Source organism: Terrapene carolina, unplaced genomic scaffold (genome assembly GCF_002925995.2).
Source record: "Terrapene carolina triunguis isolate 2854851 unplaced genomic scaffold, T_m_triunguis-2.0 Scaffold714, whole genome shotgun sequence".
NCBI lineage: Eukaryota > Metazoa > Chordata > Testudines > Emydidae > Terrapene > Terrapene triunguis.
The window spans coordinates 9060647-9082962 of record NW_020665065.1 but is presented as its reverse complement, the minus strand read 5'-3'; the positions used below and the strand labels follow the sequence as shown (position 1 = coordinate 9082962).

The 22316-nt window shown below is 53.5% G+C and overlaps 1 protein-coding gene across 2 annotated transcripts in view; it reads right to left on the bottom strand.

Moving 5' to 3' along the window:
* Positions 1-22316, bottom strand: part of NOC2L (NOC2 like nucleolar associated transcriptional repressor) — an 81795-nt gene that overhangs the window by 42138 nt on the left and 17341 nt on the right. For both annotated transcript variants that reach the window (XM_026659995.1, XM_029913543.1), the window contains exons 11-14: positions 19601-19740; positions 9063-9174; positions 1263-1376; positions 735-836 (exon numbers count right to left, since the gene is read on the bottom strand). In XM_026659995.1, the coding sequence (XP_026515780.1) occupies positions 735-836; positions 1263-1376; positions 9063-9174; positions 19601-19740 (468 nt within the window). The remainder of the gene's footprint in view (positions 1-734; positions 837-1262; positions 1377-9062; positions 9175-19600; positions 19741-22316) is intronic.

Sequence of the window (22316 nt, the reverse complement as noted above, 5' to 3'; positions counted from 1 at the left end):
ACCTAAATACAAGCCATCCGGCTCCCCAGCTGCGCCAAGTATCAGCGAACACATACAAACCCGCACGGGCGACACTGATCAGAAGGCAGGGCAGTGCGCCAGAGGGCAGGGAGGAGCAAAGCAGGGCTTGTTTGCCAGGGGACAAGGAAAGAATACTGCTTCGTGGCACGGGCGTAAGGGGCCATGGGGAGGGACAGTAAGTCCTGCTGCATGTGCGAGGGGAAAGGGGCATATGTGTTATTTTGTGGTGGGTGAATGAGGGGAAAGAGCACTGGTTCAGGGGAAGGGCTGGAGGAGAGAGCCCCATCTTGCAGTGGATGTGTGAGGGGCTGTGGGTCAGGGAAGCACGTCGCCTCACGAGGCACGGCTACCAACTCACGCCTGTTCTGGGAAACACACACCCACGCTGCAATTTGGACAGAGCTAGAGCGCCCAGAGCCAACCTGCATTCATCAGTCACGAGGACACATCTGCAGTAATTAGATGCCCCTTTGTACTGCTCCCACGTCTCCCAGGGGAGAAGTGAAATACAGAACCACTTCCTCGCCCACCCTCCTCCTCCTGCTGCCTTGAGATTTCCCTCCGCCCACAGCCCCTGAGTGAAACCAGGACCTAAAACATCTGGAGAAATGCCAAGGGAAATCACCACTGAGAGAAAAGAGAGACCCTCTCCCACCAGCGCCGTTTCAAGCCCGCCCCAAATTCGCATGCCCTGGCACAGGAAAGCGCCTTACTTGAATGATAATTGGCAGGGTCAGCTCTGGGAATCCGATGCTGTGGGCTTGGCCGTGGAGATATTCGAGCGTCAGGTCATACAGCTGCTCAACGAGGCCATCCTGGGTAAGGAGGGTGGAAGGAAAAAGAAATCAGATAAAAACCAAATCCCAAGCTGCCTGCCCTCTGCCAGGGCCCTGAGCTCTCTGGGGCCAGGCTCTGGGCCACCCAGGGTCCTGTGGATGGAAGAGAAATGCATGGGGATGCTGGGATGTGAGATGGGCCCATGTGACGATCACAGAATAAGCCACCCCAAGAGTTGACACCGGACGCCCTGCGCGTGCCTTCTAGTGCCTCCGTCACCCCACCTGAACCGGGTACAAACTCCATGTGGAATCTAGAGGCATCTAGATGGGGAAATTAACCCCTTACAAAACCCACCCCAGGCGCAACCGCGCTGACTTCAAAGGAGCTGCCCAGGGATCTGTTTCGCTCACTCTGTACTGGGCGTTAAAGCATGAACCCTGGGGTGGAAGGGTTCCACATACCCGGAAAGCCTTCTCCTGCAGGTTAGCATTGGACAGCTTCAAGATGACCGCGAAGTTAATGGGCTTGGCGCTCATGCGGCCTGGCTTCTTATTGAAATCCACTTGCTGGAAAATCTGCAACAGAAGAAAATCCGGTGTAAAAATGATAAAACTCGCAGCGCGCAGAGAGCGAGAGAGAAACTAACAAGACCACAGCCTCACTGAAAGGCCTACAGGCCAGGTCCCAGATCGGCTGACGTCACTTGCAAAACTCCCATTGCCTTCAACAGTGCAGCGCTGAGCCTGGGTGAGCGTAAACTGCTTTACAGACAAAGCCTGGTGATGCTCCTCCAAGGCAGGGAAGGATTATCCACCACTGCACAGATGAGTAACTGAGGCAAAGAGTAAGTGACTAAACCAAGGTCATACAAAGTCAGTGGCTGAGCTGCGAATACAACCCAGAAATCCTGAATCCCCCACCCCCCATTCCCCTGCTCTAACCACTAGCCTTCATTTCTTCCTAAGTATCCTATTCATGTCCTTGGCAGATTGCAGAGCAAGTCCGGGATCAAACGTCTTCTTTGGCTAAAGCTCTGAAAACCAGTACGTGAAAGATGCTACAGAAACATGCTGTCCGACGAAACCCCACCTTACGCAGCGACGCGAGAAATCAGAAGCTTACTCCTGAGCAGAGCTGAGGTCAAACAAAACACAGCCCAAGAATACTTTCCAGTGGTCCCTTACACGAATGGGCTTCTTTACCGACAGCAGGACTTAGGGCTGTGTTTAGCACATGCTCATTAACGGACAGCCCACATCTATCATCTTTTTTTTCCACTGAAACATCATCCCGACTTTTCCTAAGGAGTAGAAAGACCAGTCGGTACATTTCACCAGCCACCCTTCATCAGCAGAGGATGCTGTGTCCATCACATCCTGGCCTTGAAACAAGGGAGAAAGTGCAGATTATTCTCCAGGGCTACATCTGGATCCACCCGTTAGACACGTGGGGAAAACCTGTCCCTTTCCGGGCACAGAGCAGTGGCCGCACAGTCGGAGATCAAAACAGGAGTGCTCCGGCAGCTCGTCCGGAACCCCAGTGCACGAACGTGTACCATCAGAACGGCAGGCTCTGGGCCTTGGTTTAGAACGGCCGACACCTGCGGTGGCATCAGACGTTTGGTTTTAATTGAGAAGAGCTATAAAACTTTAGCCACTGTAATCAAGGTCCAAGCCCAAGCTTCCCAGCTTTGCGGGAGGAGGGGAAGAGGGATCAACAAGAATCTCTATTCTAAGCTTCCCGGAAAGGTCACGCTCAGTGAGACAAGACTTTGCTGTTAGCTGAAATCCACTAGAAGCTGAACAGCTGGCCCAGGAATCTTTTCTGCATCCCTGCGCAGGCGGTGGGTGGGGGCTGCCCTGCCCCGATAGCCACGTTATACTCAGCACACTGTACATGGGTTCTTCTATGGGGCGGGGTTGTGCCATTGAAAGGGGCCGATGTCAGCCCCCAGGGACAGGGGTCAGTAGTGCCTGGTTGCCCGCCACATGCCTCTGCCCTGCCTGAGAGCTGCTCCGCCCAGGAGTAAGGGGACAGCTCACTCCCCCATGGACCCTTGGCATCTCTGCAGAGTCAGCCAGCGGGAGACAGTTTGGGGAGGTGGATATTTGTCCCCTGGCAAGAGGTCTAATTTCAGCCAGGCCAGGACACAGGTGGTAACTTTCAGTCACTCCCAGCCTGATAGGACAGGCAATGTTGGGGAAGGAGCCATCCAGCTCAGGTGCCCATATTTAGCAGCCTGAGAATATTTTGCTGCAGGGTCTTCTCCTCCGCCTCGGGGATTCCCTACCTCTTAAACACCACACCCCGAGGCTGCGCTCAAGCACCACGCATCCTCTGACTGTTCCTGCTCTGCGCCCAGCCGTGGGAGCGCATCGCCCCAGGGACGCCCCAGCACCCAACCAGCATGGCAAGTGAGGACAGAGGACTCTGGGTGCTGGAACAAGAGGGTCCAGGTCACACAGCTGCCCCCAGGCCAGAAAACCGCGCAGTCAGCGATCGATTCTTTGCATTTGATTTGTCAGGCCAGGTTATCGGGGAGGGAGGGCTGAGCTCGGTGGCTTGTGAAAACAAAGAGCCCCTCTCCAGGGAATCGATGCTACAAACCTCGTTATGCACAATTATTTCTTTGGCCGAAACAGCAGTATCGATCCCCTCGGTCAGACACATGAAAGCGGAAGGCGTCGGGCTTTGTGGGACCGTACATGCCGGCGGCAGGGAAGGGAAATGTAAGTAGACGTTTTGAGGCACTCGCCGGAGGGGCCAGGGAGACGATACGAGCATTGGCCAGGCGAAGGGACAGAGGCTAGCGACAGGGCTGGGAGGGAGGGGCGAAGTGTAGACACCCTGGGGCAGGCTGGAGAGAACACAACGGGGGATGGGGGGACCAGAGGGCCAGAAGACTCAGAGGCCAACGATCTGGCTGAAGTCGGGATAACATCTGTTGGCCAGAGGAAAGGACGTGGCAACCTCAGGCAGCAGGCGTGGACCATCTGGCTTATATACAGGGTCACTCATTTCTACATCTAGAGGGTCCCTCTTATACACAAATATATACAGTACTCATTGCCAGCACCACCCCACAGCAGCCAATTTACAGCAATCCCTGCCATTACCTTCACCTTTGGGCTCTGCACAGGCCAGCTAACTCCAGCCAGTCATCCTACGGGCCGCTGTCCAGAATGAGGCTCACCCTCCCTCCCCCCGGCCAGCCCCAAGCCACATTCCAGGAGCATGGGCTCCTGCGGGGGCTTATCTCACACGCCTACGACCACCTCTCCCATTATAAGCTCCGCCGGGCAAGGACCTTGTCTGTATGCCCACAAACAGACACCTGTCTGCCGGGAACGGGACTGAAGACAAACTTATTCCAGAGGACACCTAGCACGCTGCTGCACTGGCAGCGGATAGGGACAGGGAGTCAGGAAACCTGGAGCATGTTCCCTAGCTGCATAGCAGCAACAATGGTGCCCATGTCTTTGGAGAAGTGCTTCAAGTTCCACATATGCCCAGCCTTCTCATTGCTCAAATGACCCCTGCATCGCCGGATATCCTTGCAGACAGAAACTACGCCCTCTCCCCCACACCCACCGACAGGGCGCCTGGAGGCCCCGGAGATTCCCACCATAGCACACTGCAAACCTGAGACGAGATCCTCACCGTTTTAAGTGTCAGCGGAGTGAAAAAACTCCTGCCTTTCTAAGCATGTCAGGGTTAGCCCGTGGCGCCCCCCCTTGCCCCCGCTGAGGAGCAGCTACATTTAAATTGGCATACCAAGACTTCCCATGGGGAGATTTCCACCTTGTTTACCCACACTTGCCTTCCAGCGGTTGAGCCACCAATTCGCCCGCTGCAGAAACTAACGCCTGTCACCAAACAAGGGAAGCACCAAAAAGGCATCGGGATCTCATGGCCTGTAAGCGGGAAAGAATCCAAAAGGCTGCCCCCCCCTCCCCCTCCAGCCCCCTTCTCAGATTCCTCCTTTCCCCACCCTTCCCCCTAAGAGGTAATTTTGGAAGGCTTCCCTCCCTCCCCCTCCTGGAGAGCAGAGATGGAGAGGAGCCGTCTGGTTGCCTGCACGGGGGAGCAGAAGCCCTTGTCAAGATGAATCAGGGAGCCAGCTCTCATTTACAGAGGCAGGGGCTTGGGGAATTCCTGTGCCTAGAGGAATCGTGCAAACATTCAATCTGCCATCTCTGGAAGGCTTGGCGGTGACAGGGGCGGGGGAGGAGGGAGGGAGGCAGCGAGTGCTGGATTTCCTTGATTGCATGCAGGGGAAATTAGCATTATCACCTCTCACCAAAAAAAAAACAAAAACAAAAAAAAACAATAAAAAACCACCACCAAAAAAACAACACACACCATGCTCCAGAGAATCTGATTTCTGAGGCCATGCAGAAACTGCTCCAAAAGGCACAGGCAGCGCCAAAGCCCGTGCATGGGGGCGTTCACTAGCACATAGGGAGAGTGGGCACAAAAACAATGAAGTCATGAACTCCAGAGCTAGCCCTTGGTATCTACAGACCCTCGGGGACCCTCCCATCTGCCCTGCTATGGAAGCTGGGCTTAAAATGGATCTTGGCACCCTGGAGTGTGATTGGAGGTTTGCAGGGGGCACCCACATGACCTCACGCCAGACCAGCTAAGTCACGGGTGAAGCTGAGGGCCTACAAGGATGGTCTCGTCGCTAAGGAACTGGATTGGAACTCAGGAAAGCTGGATTCATTTCCCAGCTCTGCCACAAACCATCCGGTGTGACCCTAGGCAAGTCACTTAACCGCTCTGTGCCTCAGTTTCCTCATCTGTACAACAGGGATAACACCTCCCTACCTCACAAGGGATGGGAAGTGTCGTGAAGGCAAAGGTGTTCGGGATCGTATGGTGCTCGGATACTACCACGACAAGGGACAGAGCAGTATCGAGGTGTGAAGAGACTAAAAAGACAGCTCTTGGAGACTCGATGGAGTACCTGATGCTGCTGGGAGATCAGAGAGGTTTGCTGCATTCCAATCATCTTATGTTTTCACGGGAAAGGCAGCATTTTGAATAAGCACACAAACACCCCCCACCCACACCAAACACTGCCACCTGGATGAGCTAAGCCTGAGCAGTGCATGCATACACACACACACACACACACACACACCCCCTCCCCCAGCATCGGATGTGGTCGCAGGCTTGCGGAAGCCAGGAGGAAGTTCAGCGTGCAGCGCGGTAACGTCTGGGTAGGGCCTGATACAGAGCTTGCCACCGAAGTGGTGGTGGCGGCGGCAGCGGGGGGGGACGACGACGACGGGACATGGGGTGCGTGGGGGAGGGGAACACTATCTCCCCGAGCCTGAGAAAAGCAAAAAACCACCACGCAGCACCACGGGGAGATGCTCCTATCACGCCACCGGGCTGGCAGCGGCTCCAAAGAACAGACGGCAAGAGGAAGGAAAGCGGCGAAGAACCCAACAGCCCACCCGAGCCAGGGAGCGGTGGGGGAAGCGGGGGTCGGAGCAGAGTTATAAACGGCCCTGGTTTCCACCGGCTGAGAGGATGTGGTTTGCGAAGGACGTTTACAACAACATGAAACCGCAAGAGCCTTTGCTTCAACAGAACCCGATTAGCAACGAGCCCACGGCTTGTTTGTTTGAAAAGCCTCATCCTTCTCCAGCCTCTCCCTCTTCCTCCTCACGCGCTGACCGCCAGGGCTCTCCCCCCGCCCCTGGAGCGCGCTCGCTCTTTCACAGCGGCGGAGCGCAGCCAGGCTTGGGGGAAGAGGGGCCGGTTCGTTAGGTCTGTGGGAAGGGAGGGGGCGCTTTTTGCTAGGATGGTGTGAGGCACTGACCGTTTGCCGGTCCCGCCCCACCCCGGGGGAGGGGGGGGGGCAGCTAAGAACAGACTTTGCTTGCAGGCAGCTATTTTAAGCATCCTTTTAGGTCTAACGGGCTTTTTTTGAAGTATAACTTCTTGGGCAGTTGCTCGGGATGTTTTTTTCTTTTTCACGGAGGAATAGGTGGCTCATTAATTATACATATTACGGCATTGCCTAGGCAATCCAACCGAGACCAGGCCCCCGCCGCGCTCGGGGTTATACGCACCGAGACCAGGCCCCACGCCGCGCTCGGGGCTGTACGCACCGAGACCAGGCCCCCCGCCGCGCTCGGGGCTGTACGCACACAGTGAGCCTGCCCCTAAGAGTTTACAATCTAACTAGACAAAAGGCAGGACTATGGCCCCCATTTTACAGGTGCGGGTACTGAGTTATAGATAAATTATGCAGCATGGGGAGTCCGTAGCAGAGCCGGGAATCGAACATGGCTCTCCCGAGGTTCATTCCAGTGCCTGAACCACCAGAGCATCCTTCCTTGGGCTCAGGGGACTGGGAAGAAAACCCTGTGGCAGTAGCATCCCAAACCCATGGCCATCCACCCGAGGGAGGTTCAGTGGGCCTAGGTGAAAGCAATTTGGCAGGTTCGGTCCAGGTCACCGCCACAGAAACCACCCGCAACGCTGGTGCTATCTGGGCCCCTTGCAGCAGCCTGGAGATGCCAAGCCCTGTCTGCACCACGGAGAGCGAAGCCCCCTCCCACACCTCCAGGTGGCCCCTGCAGCCCCAGGCTGTGGCAGCACATGGGAGACGCTTGGCCTGACACTACCTTTGTTGGGCCTATTCTGTGGACAGTGGCCTTCAGTCTCCAGGGCTGACAGTTCTGCCCCAGCATACGCACAGAGCGCCCATTCAAAGACAGCTAGAGAGGAGCCGATCGACACCGCCGCTCCCATTGGAACCGCTGTTCTCGACTGCCTTAACACAAAGGCTTCTCTCGCCCCAGGCCACCACCCGCTCTCTTGTCCATAGAGGGCCCCGAGCACAAGAGCCCAGAGCTGAGAACAAAGCTGATGTCTCCTCTTGTAGCTACTTTAAGTGCAGATGCGAGAGTTACCCAAACTCAAGTTCCCCCTTCGGTTAGTTTGGGTTCATTGTTATTGCGGTTGCATTCCTGTGATGCATCCAATGGTATCTAGCGGCCAGCGTGGTTAGTCACAAGCCAATATCTATGCCCAACTGAGAAAAAAAAAAAACATGTGAAGGAAGCAGAATTCTGCATATTAACTTTTAGACGGAACATCACTGACACAAGCGATTGTTCACACCAAGTGTCTGGGGTGTGGACTAATGGTCACACTTAATGTTAAGGTTACACATTTCTAAATAGCTCACAAAGGGTGAATGTGCAGTGGCGTGTTGCAAACCCGCAGCCAGCACAAGTAGAATGTGTTACACGTGGCTATAAGCACATCGCTCAAAGGTGCTGTAGGTAGTTATAAGCCACCTATTGGTCTGCTGGACCCTATAACAGTTAAACACCTACTAATCAAGTATAAGCGATGCATAAATGTGTCCTTAATATAAAAAGCACAACTGGATTTCAGTAATAAGCTCCTGGCCTTTCAACCCCCATTCTGGCTCCAAGAAAGAGCCAACCCCCTGAATTCATAGACCCTTCCACCCCACATTCTGGGAAAGCCGGAACCCAGATCCAGCCTTTGCAACTTAAACCTATCTCAAAGAGCAAGAGACAAATGTGATGTTACATCCCCAACGTGCTGGATGGGGCATCTTGGACAGACCAGACGATGCAAGTCCAGTGGAACAAGGCTACAATTACCCATTGGAACCATTTACCAAGGACTGTGGTGGATTTCTCCATCACTGGCAGTTTCAAACGGGAATTAGTTCAGGCTGGTGCTATGCAGGTGGTCAGCCTAAATGATCACAATGGTCCCTTCTGGTTTTATAATCTATAAATGGGACACTCGCAGCCTCATTACCGATAATTCCTTTCAGAAACACAATAGGCAGAGTTTGCTGGGGGTGGGGGCGGGCCCTGCAAAGGGGAGAAACTGTAAGAATTCTTCAAGGATGGCCCAGTGTTACCAGCAGAGCAGCAGCAAGCCACGCAGTACAGTGCATCCCCAACTCTGCATCGTCTGGGGAAGGGCTCAGTCCCGTTTGGAAGCTGTCACGGAGATGCTTTGTGCCCATCAGGTCTTGACAGTCAAGGCAGCCCCCTAAGCTGCAACGTAGATGGTGAAAACTCAACCCTATGTATCAACGATGGGACCCAGGGTATATGACGCTGCTTGCCGGGGCTGCAAGGAGCCGAGGAAGTGTGCAGCGTTAGCAGCCGTTTGCAGATGCCAGGGGGTGTGTGTGTGTGTGTTTAGACAGCTTTTGTTTGTTGCTGTTAGATGAACAGGAACTGATTTACCTCCAGGATGAAGGGCAGAACCGGGATGAAGGTCCGGGTGTTCTCAGAAAGCAGCGTAAGGGCCCTGACGCAGTGCATCCGCAGGGGGTAGAAACGAGCCGTGGGCACCAACCTGGAGAGGAAACAGAGGGAAGGTTACTGGGGAATCAAACCTACAGTCTTCAGGGCTAAAGACACAGGCCTCTCCCACTTGAGCTGAAAAGGTAAATTGTTTTTGCTCTGAGTAGGAGGCTGTTCGAGCTGCTCAGGGTGGCCCATAGAGGGAGACCTGATATGATGAGCTACGCCAGCAGATAACACAAGGATTTCAGCTCCTCGCTCATTTGAACACCCTGAGTTCTTGCGACCAGGATCCCAACTCCTCAGTTTCCTCCTTCTAGGTCGGTGGTTTTCAGCCAGTGGCCCGCGGACCCCTGGGGGTCTGCAGACTATGTCTAAGATTTTCAAAGGGGTCCGCACCGTCACTGGAAATTTGTTAGGGTCCGCACATGAAAAAGGGTTGAAAATCACCGTTCTAGGCAATCCCACGTTATCAACATACCTTCTTCAGCTGCTGCTGTCCCTAATACCATCATCCCGCCCACCAAACCAGAGCCGAACAGGTAGAAAAGGGACACTCAGGGCTCTGCTCAGAACCAGTCAATACTGCTCTTCAATGGACCACCAGGGCACCATGGGAAATATTTCCCCTTATTACCATCACCTACTACTATTCCAGGACAGAGTCCTCCCACCACCTCTGGGGAAACGAGGGGTGCGGTTGGCATCGGTAAGTGCATGCCCTGTAATGTACAATCACAAAAGCCACGGTTATAATTAGCCTCCCCAGCCCCGGCGGTCTCAATAGAGGCAGCGCAGGGCTTATGGCTACGGAAACTGAACTAGGCAGCTAATGGCCCAATCTCTCTCTGGCCCATCTCAATTCGTAACTCATTAGTGCTTATCTCAGGAACCCCAGCTCCCAAGGCAGCCCCATTTTATAGGTGGGGGCCACAGAGAAGAGGCGCGACGCAGCCCGCAACACGCGTGGGGGGCAGAGCCGGGAATAAAGAAAGCGACTCCGGGCCCCCTCTGCTTTCATCGCTAGGCTGAGGCCTCTGATCCACCAGCCCGATGGAGGAAGTCACTTGCTATGAACTGCACCGAATACTGATGCTCTTAGCGCTAAGAAAGGTGCTTTTTAATGCGGTTCCCGGCGAACAGCTTTGCTTCTGAGAAGTGAACCCCCAAAAGAGAGACCCCCGAGCAATGCAGCAGAGAGAATCTGCATCACCGGGCGACATAAATCACTCCCTTCTCCCCCTCCCCCCTCCCACCAAATAGTGAAATAATTATCACTGGATCCATTATGGAAATAAATCTACTTTGCACCCGCATGTTGGCACCGCTGGAGATGACGAAAGCCTTCCTCAGGAATTAATTGATCGAGGGATAAACCTGTTCAAGGTATAGATTTATTGTAAACCCAGGCCATTAATTTCAGAGTGCTCCGCGGAGCAGCAATCAGCCTAACCTCCCGATGGCTGGGACGGAAGCGGAATGAGAGACGCAGCAGGGCCCCAGACTACGCTGGGGTGGGGGAGGGCTGGCTAGTCCCTCGAAGGCCCAGCCAGGCATCTAGCTCAGGCTGCTGAGTTTACAGCTCATGCTTCCCATTGCGAAGGGGAGCGCTCCCTAACCTTCCCCCACCTCTGAACGCCTGCCCAGCTTCTCCCGGGCAGCCAGGGCCCGGGGCGTGGCACGGCAGGAAATTGACAGCCAGACAAGGATTATTTTCACTCGCTGCAACTCCTGTTACGCTGCTGGGTCGCCACAATCTGCTTGACGGGGGAGGCAGCAGGAAGCCTCCTCCAACATCAGTCTAAGCCCAGCCAAGCGGCGGGCTGTTCCCGAGATGCCACGGCATCTCCATGGAAGGGGGCACTCCTGCCCTCTAACACGCACAGCCTGGCGGAGCTTGGCGTTTATTCAATGTGCTGGAAGGGCCCCAAAGTAGGTAGCACCGGGCAGTCCCAGGGTAAGCTGAAAGCTGCACACAAATGGGGGGGTGCCCCAAAATGACTGGGGGGGGGGGGAAGCGCCTGAGACAGCAGAAGGAATTGGAGGAGCTCCAATGGAGCAAACGTCTCCCTATGTTCCAGTGTCTGGAGATCCCCTGCCCAGCCAGACCCACTGCGCCCTCTTAGCTCTTTATTTGCAGAAGCGATGTAAGCAATCCCATGGGACGCGCCCAGCAGACCAGGTCCTCTCCCCCCTTGCAGCTGGGCCGGCATCGCCTCTCCCCGTCCAACCCTCCGCTTTCCCTGCGCTGGATCCCATCTGCTCCCAATCACGTGTAAGTTCAAGCCGCGCTGGGTCCATTTCTCCAATGCATCCTTCTAAATACATTTTTAATGTGTTTTATACACCGGAGAGGGGCTGGTGGAGGGGAGAGGGAATAAGAAAACGAGGGAGCTAATTCTGATGTTAGCAGGCAGCCCTCTGCTACTAGTTATCTTGTTTAAGCACATTTTAAATTCTGCCTTGGTCCCCGCCTGGAGCAATAAGGCTTCGACGGATGGTAATTTCTCCCCAGTCCCCTCCTGTAATGAGGTGGTGTAGCGGAAGGAACTGCACACCGACTGCCCCCTCACTCCCCCCCATTTGTCTCTGTCCACCAGCACTTTTGCAGGAAGAAAGCGCCACCCTCTGGTAGAAGGAAAAGAAAAAAAAAAAAAACAGGAGGAAATTATTTTCTCCAGGTTTTCGGTATTATTTTATTTGCTCCTGTGCTACGCTAGTTTCAAGATACGCCCGTGAACAACCAGCCGAACCAAGATCAGAACATATTTAAGGTTCCAGGAGAGGTGCAGCACAAATCCCCCAACGCTGAGTACGACAAACACAGAACAATACCAGAGTAAAGACGGACTGTAGTCCCTGCCTCCTGCAAGGACGCCTGCTCATAGCCACCAGATACTTATCCATCCCAGTATCAGAGGGGCAGCCGTGTTAGTCTGGATCTGTAAAAAGCGACAAAGAGTCCGGTGGCACCTTACAGACTAACAGACGTATTGGAGCATAAGCTTTCGTGGGCGAATACCCACTTCGTCAGATGAATACCCGGTTCATCTGACAAAGTGGGTATTCACCCACGAAAGCTTATGCTCCAATACGTCTGTTAGTCTATAAGGTGCCACAGGACTCTGTTGCTTTATCCATCCCAGACGCAAGTGGCCCCCACTCTGGGGGGTATATCATGGCCCTTCAAACATGTTAAACTCCCCTTTGCGCTAGCTCAGCTGATGCACCCAGATGGCACAGGGACCTGCTCAGGTGTATCTAAGCCATCACCAGTGTTCTTGGCAGCCTTCTTTTCCCCAGGCTGAGCAAGGTTTAATGATTAAACCCTCAGCGGCTCTACAGATTGACCCTACCCAGAAGAACGCCAAGCTGATAGGGTGTCATTTCCCCACAAGACAAGGTTTTATTCACTGAAGAGCCAGGGATGGAGAAATGGGCAATAACTGAAACGCTTTCCTTGCAGTACAACGGCTTTAAAAATAAAACCACCCCAAGGAGCTGATGAGCATTTGGGCGAACGTAACTTCACGCTTTCCTCTGCACACTCCCCTTAGCACTATTCCATGCCCCTGGGAGCAAGCGTGGAAGGAAAGGGGAGCAGGTGTAATCAATCCTCTTCTTTTAAAGACCCTAAGGCCAGATCCTCAGCTGATGCAATGGGGCAAAGTGCCACCAAACGAGCTATGCCGACTTACACAAGCTGAGGATCTGGCCCTACATTTGAGAGAGAGTAAAAGATACAAAACCCTGCGAAAGCTAAATGGACTGCATCGTTCCCCTCCCCCACTCCCTGGAGAGCCCCTACCCCTAAACATACAACGTTCAGTAGCTGCATTTCTCCACTGATTGAGATGCTGATTGAAGATGCCTACGGCAAGTTACAGCGAGGAGAAATAACCCAACCGCCCACGTGGGAATCCAACCAGCGGATGTGTTACCCATAAGGAAGGGGGTGGGAGGGCGGACAGAGAAGCATGCAGGAGCCTGGTCCCTCCTGAACGTTTTGCAGGCCCTTGGCACTTCTCACTGGTTCCGACGGATCCTTGGGCTTCATTTCTGCTCTGCTACCACTGCTCCAAAAAGGCAGCCGGGCGCCCTCTGCCCAGCAGTTGGAACTGCAGGATTGAGTCCGGCAGCAAGGGGACTAAGGAGGAGACCCCATGATTTACCACACTGCCTTCGCTCTCTTTCACGCAGGTTTGCTGACAGCATCCATCCTCCCTTACACCCCAGCCTGGATGCACCACTGGGCTTGCTCACCAAGGGACCGAACGCAGGATCTGTTCCCAGCTCTCTCCACCCCAAAGCCCATTTCCGGATGCAGTCCCAAACCCTCATTGCTCTCGTTACGTGGTCGCTGCATGGTGCGCCAGGAGGCTCTGCACATCACACATGCCAGCAAATTCTGTTTGCCGCTCTCCCCGGGACTTTCCAAGTTCACCTTTCTGTGGCCCTAGACAGCGGATTTATCTGCCCAGACAGGTGGAAAACTGCCTAGGCTTGTCTGCAGGACAATCAAAACGCTGCCACAGCAATGGGACACTTGGGGGGGATGGCAGGGGAGCGGGAGGGGAAGGTAAGAGAATCCTGACAATTATTTAAACCTGTTTATGTTCATCACCCCTGGGAGCTCTGAGACCAGCTGGGTGGCATTGGACAGCTGAGAATCTGGTTACGGCGCTCACAGGATTTCAGAGATCACCAGTTTCAGAAAGTCATCGCCTGCCCATGATTGCCAGCAGTTTCAAAGCACAGAGTACTTTTTTCCTTCCCAAACTGGGAGGGTAGGAGAGGGAGAGGGAGTCAAGTTCTCAGCAGAAAAGAAAGAGGTCACACTTCTTCAAGCCTAGATGCTGCCAAATACCCACAGAATCCAAATATCGACAGTGAAGTCAGGAAAGTACCTAACTACAGCTACAATAGCGCTACACACCAGCGTCAGCCGCGCGTAGAGAGCACGTAGCACAGGCCTGCACAACTCGTAAAGCGGCGAGGGCCATATTACTCCAAAGAAAACAGCTTAGGGCGGAAACCCCACCCAGCCCCACCAAACCCCCGGCTCCAGCACCCCCCAGCCCCCTCGAAACACAACACACACACCCCAGCGCCGCCCTCCCCGTGGAAACAACCCTCCCCAGCACTGCCGAAACACACACCCATCAGCACTGACCGCCCCACGGAAACAAATCCTCCTTCCCCAGTGCCGCCCCACCAAAACAGCGGTATTGAACCTTTGTAATATGTTATAGCGGGCTCCTAAGGTAGTATAATTAAGGTAAAAGAAAAATGTCTTTTTGCTAGAAGTAGAATAAGATCTCCCCCCCCCGCCCCACTTTGTAATCAATTGCCCTGTTGAATGAATGAGGTGTGAATGAGGAAGGCATGGAAGGCAAGCATCTCCAGACAGCTGCAACCCTTGGAGAGGGGATGGGAGCCAGACCAGATCAGTAGACCAGGTCAGCCACCAACTCACCGCTTGCCTCCTCAACCCCCCTCCCCCGCCACCGGCTCCCCTGCCCCCCTGCCCCTGCCCGCCTGCTCGCCTACTCAGCCCCCCTCCCTCACCTGCCGCTTGCCTACTCACCCCAGTGAGCCCACCTACTCACCCCCCACGGGCCACACAGTGAGCCCACGCAGGCCGCATGCAGCCCCCAGGCCGCATGTTGTGCAGGCCTGACGTAGCAGGTTGCGTCCACACAGCAAACTGCAGCGCAAGTGAAAGGCTCTGGCAGAGGGGAGGTAACAGGGAAAGGCTCCTTCCCTGCCACTGGAGTCTTTTCCTGGGGCTGGGGAAGGCTCCAGCGGCAGCACACAATGCTGCTAAGAGCAGTGTAGACGGGGAAGCGTGGCTTCGGTGAGTAGGTTATGTACTTGCGTGCACACCCACACCCGTCACACATGTCTAAGCCGTGCTTCACCAGCTACCCTGATATTTATATCCGTGGAGGCTGGGCTATGCACGTACATGGTCTATAGGCTGCTGAAAGCATCATGCAGGGTAGATGTACCTTATCTGTAGTTAAGGTTTGATTCCTGACTCTGCCACCGATTCCCAGTGTGACCTTAAGCGAGTGACTCCATCTCTCTGTGGGGAGGGCAATCCTTCATTCCTCCCACCCTGGGTCTGTCTTGTCTGTTTCCCCTGTACGCTCTTTAGGGCAGGAACCATTTCCTATTTTGTCTGTACAGGGCCTTGCACAACTAGGCCTTGATCTCAGTTGGGCCCTGCAGTCTCACATTATTAATTATTATTATTATTATTAACTGATTACCCCACCTTGCTGACCTCACAGTTGCTCAGATTTAAAAGAGATCCCAAGATGAACTGCAAAAAGCAGTGGTGCAAATTTATCGTTGTTGTGACTCCTCGGACTTCAGCAGAGTTGCATCAGGGTTGAATTTGGCCCATTCTGCCTGTCTGCTGGAAGTAGGCAAATAGTTACCATGCCCCCCAAGTCCTCCCGTCACACAACCGGGTTTTTTATTGGCGTGCAAATAAAAGCAAAAGATCAGAGGCTAATTACACTCAGAAGCTCCCAAGTCAACAAGGCTTCAATCCCCCTATGACAGCAGCTCAGCTCTGAGCCGCGGTAATGAACGGACCCATTCGGGTGTTTGCGCATGGATAGCTCGCTCTTCTCCAGGGAAATAAAAGGAGATATCTCACCTTTGGGAATAAAACCCCAGTGCCATAGCAACGCTGCCTCCTGCTGTCGCTGCTCGGTCCGGGACAAGGTGTGCAAATAAAGAAGAGGCTCTTTGCAGTCAGGATGCACAAGCACACGACAGGCAGACAATCAGAGCAAGAGGGCCGGCCCCAAGCCAGGGTATAGAAACCCTGTGGCTCTCAATTCACCTTCTCCCTTTCTGCAAGGGTGCTAGAAGCTTATTCCTGTAATGGGATAGCCGAGAGAGCGTGTTCGCATTTCCACGCATGAGCCCTCCCAGGCACTGCATTGTTTTTAACGGGTTTATTTCCCGCACTAGATTTTTGCCTACGGGCTGACTTGTGGGACACAGTTCTCAGTGCAACAAGGCCATGAGGCATCAGAGTCGACAAGCTCCGCTTGTCACGGAGTGTGGGGGAGTCAGGACCCTGCACCCCTCTTCCTGCGATTCACCGGGACTCTCAGCCAGCCAGTAAAACAGAAGGTTTATTAGATGACAGGAACACAGTCCCAAGCAGAGCATGTAGGTACAACCAGAACCCCCCCGAATCAAGTCCTTCTGGCGGGTTCAGGGAGCTTAGACCCCAGCTTGGGGTTGCACCACGCAGCCCAAACTGAAACTAAAAACTCCTCCAGCAGCTTTCTCCTCCCTCCCCTCTGCTCCTCCTCTCCTTTGTTCAGTCTCCCGGGCAGAAGGTGTCACTTCTCCCAACCCTCCTCCTGGCTCAGGTTACAGCTCAGGTAGCTTCCTTCAAGGGAAGTCCCCCATCCCCAATGTAACCCCCCTGCAACATTCCCAGGTCAAATCTGCCCCGCTCCCTGCTCCGTCACACCGCTAGGCTGGCTGGGGCCAGTAAGCGGATGCGGGCACCGTGTTGTGGGAAGGGTTGTCAGTGACAATCTTTCCTTCAAGTCAATAAAAAAAAGTGCCACTGCCCAAGCTAGGGGGCGCTGTGCTCCTGGCAGAACACTTCTGCCGATAGAAAACGTAACTTCTCAGGCACCCCGAGGGTCCCAGGACTTACACATGAAAAGGGGGCAGCACTGAAATCAGACCCAGACACCAAGGTTAACCCATGTCATTAGAGTAGACTTCCTCCAAGTCTACTGTCCTTTCAATAGGCGACAGTACAAAGAAAGGGATGACCCAAAATGGCTCCGGGACATCCAACACCTCTAGAGAATCAGAGCCTGGATAAGAAGAGTTTCAGATTCAGGAGGAGGCTGGAGAGCCGTCGGTCTTGGATGGTTTAGACACAACAAATCCTGCATCTGGGCAGGGGGTTAGACTAGCTGACCCCTGCGGTCCCTTCTAACCCTATCGTTCTAAGGAACAGGCTCATCATTCCGACAATCCAGGGGTTGGCTGTGCTCTCCGCGTCCTGTTTGAAGTGGCTGTGCGCTCTTATGCTGCTGCTGGGTTCTACCCCAGAAGCGGCTGCATTTCAGCAGTGGATGATGTGACCACGATATAGAGTTTATGGCCCTGATCCAATCAGCGCCCATAGAAGTCAATGGAATGACTCCCACTGACTTCTAACAGGCTTCTCCCAGCACAGCTGCAGTGCCGGAGCGTAGACATAATCCTTAGAAAGGCAGTACCAGCCAAGGCTTACGTCCCATAGCAGGACTTCAGCGTGTACCTAGCGTTGATGCTATTAAGGGGACATTATGTTGTTCAAAGAGGAACCCTTCGGATAAGGCACGACCCCAAGAGCCCATCTGCCCTGGTGGAAATTAAAGACATCAGCTGTTCCAGCCACCACACAATGCCCTCTTCTCCTAGAAACTTACTCTAACGCCCGACCCTGTGTGTGCCGCTGTAAGCGCTTTCCCTTCTGCTTCTGAAGTCCCTGCATTAACCCTGCTTTGCAGCGTGCCTGGAGTGTATGAAAAGCGCGAACATAAACACAACACAATGCTGGGAGAATGCAATTCACGTCACCCTCCACTGTCTACTCTCCGAGAAGCTGGACAAGAGAATAACTTTCCCCATCGATTTTGCTAGCTACTATTTGGCAAACATTGCCTCCACCTTCCTGCCGAGGCTCTGATGCAGGGAGAAACCAAGCTAGCTCCGTTTTGATTACCTCAATTTCCTGTCTCCAACCATCTCTGCTGATCCAGCAAGATTGGGCACAGTGCTGGGGCTTGCAATTGTTAGCTGCTGCTGCAGTGCAAGAGGTGTGGGGAGCTCGGGTTAGGGACCGCAGTGTAGCAGGCTGGCCTCTAGGTGGAGCGTCAGCTTGCTAAGTGGTTTCAACGGCAGCGGAAGGTGCTGCGCACCTCACAAAAGGCAGAGGAGATCTTACAGAATTGGGCTCCAGGTTGCCAGAGACACATGCCACAGTATAGACCAGCAGCCGCAATACCCCCCAGCTCTTATACTGTGCTTTTCATCAGTGCCTCTCAGAGCACTGGACACGTACGGTCAGTGTCATGACCCCCATCTGGCACAGAGAGGGGAAGCAACTTACCCAAGCTCACCCAGCAGAGCCAGGAATAGAACCCAGGTCTTCCAAGCCCTGGTCCAATGCTCTAGCCACTAGGATACACTGCTCATATGGGGGGGGGGGGGGGGGAGGTAAGAACTATCCACACAAGAGCCTGCTGTAGCGTGGGGACCGTTCTACAAGGGAAGAGGCAAGGGTAAGTTACAGCAGTGAAAGGGGCTCCCGAAGCTCCAGGTCGCAGGCTAGCCCATTACAAAAACAGGACAGAGCAAAATTACTGCTCACGCCCTGCTCAGGTTAAAAGGACGCGGGCTGGACTAAGGCCCAGGTTACTCATTTCAATAAGGGACTGGGCTGCTTTGGTTTCTTTTCACATGAGCACTCACAACAGGTCTACGAATGCAGGCGCTCGGTGGGAAGTGCAGTGGTGCTGGTATCAGCTGTTCTGTTCCCCGTCACTTATTCTTAGGTGCCGTCTGTTCACAGGTGCCCCAATGTGAACCCCAAGGTGAGATGCTCACCCTGGCTCTGCCACTGCAAGTCACAGTTTTCCTTTCCAGCACTGAAATGTTTGCAGAGATGTTGTGGTGGTTGTTGGATTGGCGCTAAGGCCAAGCACAGACAAGGCCTAGCTCAGCACAGGTGCATGGGTACGTCTGAAAGCAGAGGGGCTGGATTTCTATGGAGGCTTTTTAAATGTCAGCTGCTAGTGGAGAAGCGACTGTGCAAGTGCTTCTGGTGAACGGGTCCAAAAAATGCCTCTAATACTGGGGCCACCCACTCCTCCCTGTCTGCTACATGTCACCTTCCCCTGCCCCCTGTCCTGAAGCTGCTTGCTAACCTAATAAATAATACTAACAATAATACCTAGCTCATAGATAGCACTTTGCGTCTGACGATCTCAAAATGTGTTACAAAGGAGGTAATATTATGCCCATTTTACAGATGGGGAAACCAAGGCACAGAGCGGTGAAGTGACTTATCCAAGGTCCGCCAGCAAACCAGTGGCTGAGCCCAGAACAGAACTCGGGTCTCCTGAGTCCCAGTCTAGTGCTTTAGCCACTAGGCCACAGATGTGGTTGTACCAATGAGCTCAGTTAATGGACACAAAAGTAGCTTGATAAAGCCTCAGAGTAAGTTCAAGCAACATAGCAGCAAGTGATTTCTATAAATCACAGCTCACAAGAGCAGCCCTCCAGTATGCAATAGGACAGTCCCCTACAACAAAGGGTTAAAATCTATATACACTCTCCTGCCCATCCCCTATGTGACTATATGGCCCACATCTGTCAGATGGGAAATCAGAGCCTAGTGTTTTATAAGGGCGGGGGGATAACTATTCATGCCTACTTACTTAATGCAGCCAATGATGACCTGGGTCAGAGGGTAAATTAACGGCTCCAGGATCTCGCTGGGGTAGATGGTGCTCAGGACCCGACACCAGAAGTACAGGCAGTGGATGTACTGCCAGTTGTAAACAGACTGGTAGTTCTCCTACAGAAAAAAGAAAGGCACACACGCTTGGAAAACGAATGGCTGAGACAGGAGTTGAATCTACTTTCTGTAGCTCCTTTGTATTCTAGAGGCAGTGCGGTCTAGTGGAAGGAGCACACAACTGGGAACCGGGGACCCTTGCATTCTAACCCTGGTTCTGGCCGCGACTAGTTACATTACACTGGGAAGAAGGGGGGCTGTGCTGTTAAGGCGCTAGTCCGGGATTCAGGAGGACGGGATGGTTAGAGATTTGCATGATACTTTGGAAATGCTAAGTACTGCCCTAGGTGTGTTGTTCTTCGTGTCATTTATCTGCAGCAATGCTTCACAAGTGGAGCTCTGTCTCCTTAACATCTCAGCCCACAGCATACGGAGGGGCAGGGCCATGCTGTGTATGGGCCTTTCCCGTCCACTGGCTAACAGGGACAAACCCTGATCTCCCATGGGCAGCCAGGCTGGGAGATCCTTCTTCTACAACTGTGCTGACTCCCTTCCTGGTCCACGCACGCTGGAGGGCAGAAAAATAAACCTCTAAAGCTACAGGGCAGAACCAGCTTCCCCCAGCAACTGTCCTCTAAGGTTCCCGCTGAACCCACCTCCCCTACAAAGTGACCTGCAGAACCACTATGATCTCATTTCCCCAGGCAAAGCAGGACACAGGGCCCAGCTGCTGCCACTAGGGGGCTCTGATTCTTCCTTCAATCGCAATATTAAAAGAGAACCTCCATCGCTCAGATACCACGAGGACGGGCAGCACTTTAGAGCCTCAGGGAGCGTTCCTGCTATTTATTTTGAAGATGTGCTGACGTGCACTCACTATCAAAGAAAGCTTCACGTCGCCATGACCGGCCCGTCCAGCACACCCACCTCCCAGGAGTTTACACACCCAATTACAAGGGGACACCACAATAGCGGGTTCCTCTTACAGAGCCGAGGGAACACAGAAAAGCAGGGCCCAGGGCGAGCTTTCAGCTTTATTTCTAGGTCCAGCCTGCATGTCACTCAAGTGCTGCCTTCCTAGTTACCAGACAGAAAAACGCAAGAGGCCACTTGGCTAATTAATACATGCAGTGCCGCTGCAGTCCCAGGTCAACCAGGCTGGCTCAGCCAGCCCAAGTGGTACTACAAAGACCAGCCCAAGCCTCTGGCCAAGAGTCAGGTGTTTTTCCTAGTTTCAAAATAAACTTGGGAAGTGTCTCCCCTCCCTGCCTGGTTCTGAGCAGCCCAGAACACCAGAGAAAATAAAAACCCTCCGTGAAAGAGCTATTCCCAGCCGGTGTTTCCCACCCAGCCAGAAGCACCAGAGAAAGTCCACGTGGAAGCCAGTTCTCTGGGGACTTCTCAACCAGAGGCTGCAGACCCAAGAAGCTCAGAGTTCGGGAAAAAATCCACAGCTGCTCCTAGTGAGGGGCCTTTGGCTCCACATTCCTCTCACCAAATGAGCTTCTTTGATTTGCTGGCTAATGGGGACAAACTCCAATGACTACGGCTCATCTCCTCTTACGTGTGCTTGAGCAGGGTGTGCATGGAGTGGACAGTGGACTGCCTGCTTGTAGCATTCCTGAATTACACACACAAGCCCAACACCTTGTGGTAGGGCTTAGGTAACCATTCTCCCCTTCGGTCGGGTCGCACTCCCATCCATACGGCAAGGCCAGCCGATGGCTTCTGGAAGCGCCCGGTGCTCATTTCACACTAATTGACTTGTTGTTGGGATTTGGGCATACCGGTCGTGCCGCTGTAATTTAATCTCTCCCTCTGTCCCCGCTTTCAAACCCCTACTGGGAAACCAACCGGATTTGGGGACTGTCTAGTCCAGGGCTGAAGGTGTGGGAAGCCAATACAATCCAATTAGGGGCATATGCACAGCCCAGACTTTGCTTATCTCGGCTGGGTTTATCCCTATGTCTGAGCATCTAGGAGATTTAATGGTAACCAATCCTGTATTGCACGGGAGCAATCGAACCACTAATCCACAAGGGTTTGTTTTCTCAAACCCGGGTAAGGACCGGATTCGCAACCTGACAGCGTAGGCAAGTCAGACTGGACATGGTCCAAATCAGGCCTGCTTCAGAGCGACTTAGCTGCTTGCCTCAATGAAATTACAGAAATGGAGACGCGCCAGGCAGACACCACAGTTGGAAAGAGCCACAAATAATGGGTGGTTTATAATCTTCTTTGCTCTGGGTTTTGCTAAGCACCTGAAACGTTAATTTCACATACAAGGGAGGGTGAAGGGCAGAGATGCCCAGGGTGAGAGACAGAGAACATCTGCCAGGATCTACATAGCTTGGGAAGAGAGAACTCCCTTGCCAGTATTTGCTCTCCACCTCCTTGCTAAAAAACCCAAACAGCGACACAAACAAACGCATTTATCCTCCCATGAGCAGCTGGCAGAACTCTGGGTCCCTCTTTCCTCTGGCAGAACTGCCACCAGCTGGCTCCTTAGCGCATCACGAAACAGGCTGGTCCCTTTTTGACTTGTCTGCCTGCTTCGTGGAACGAGTTCCTACCGAGCCCAATGCTACCAAAATCCCACCGGCACTAACTTCCCCTGAATTCTCCAAGGATGTCCC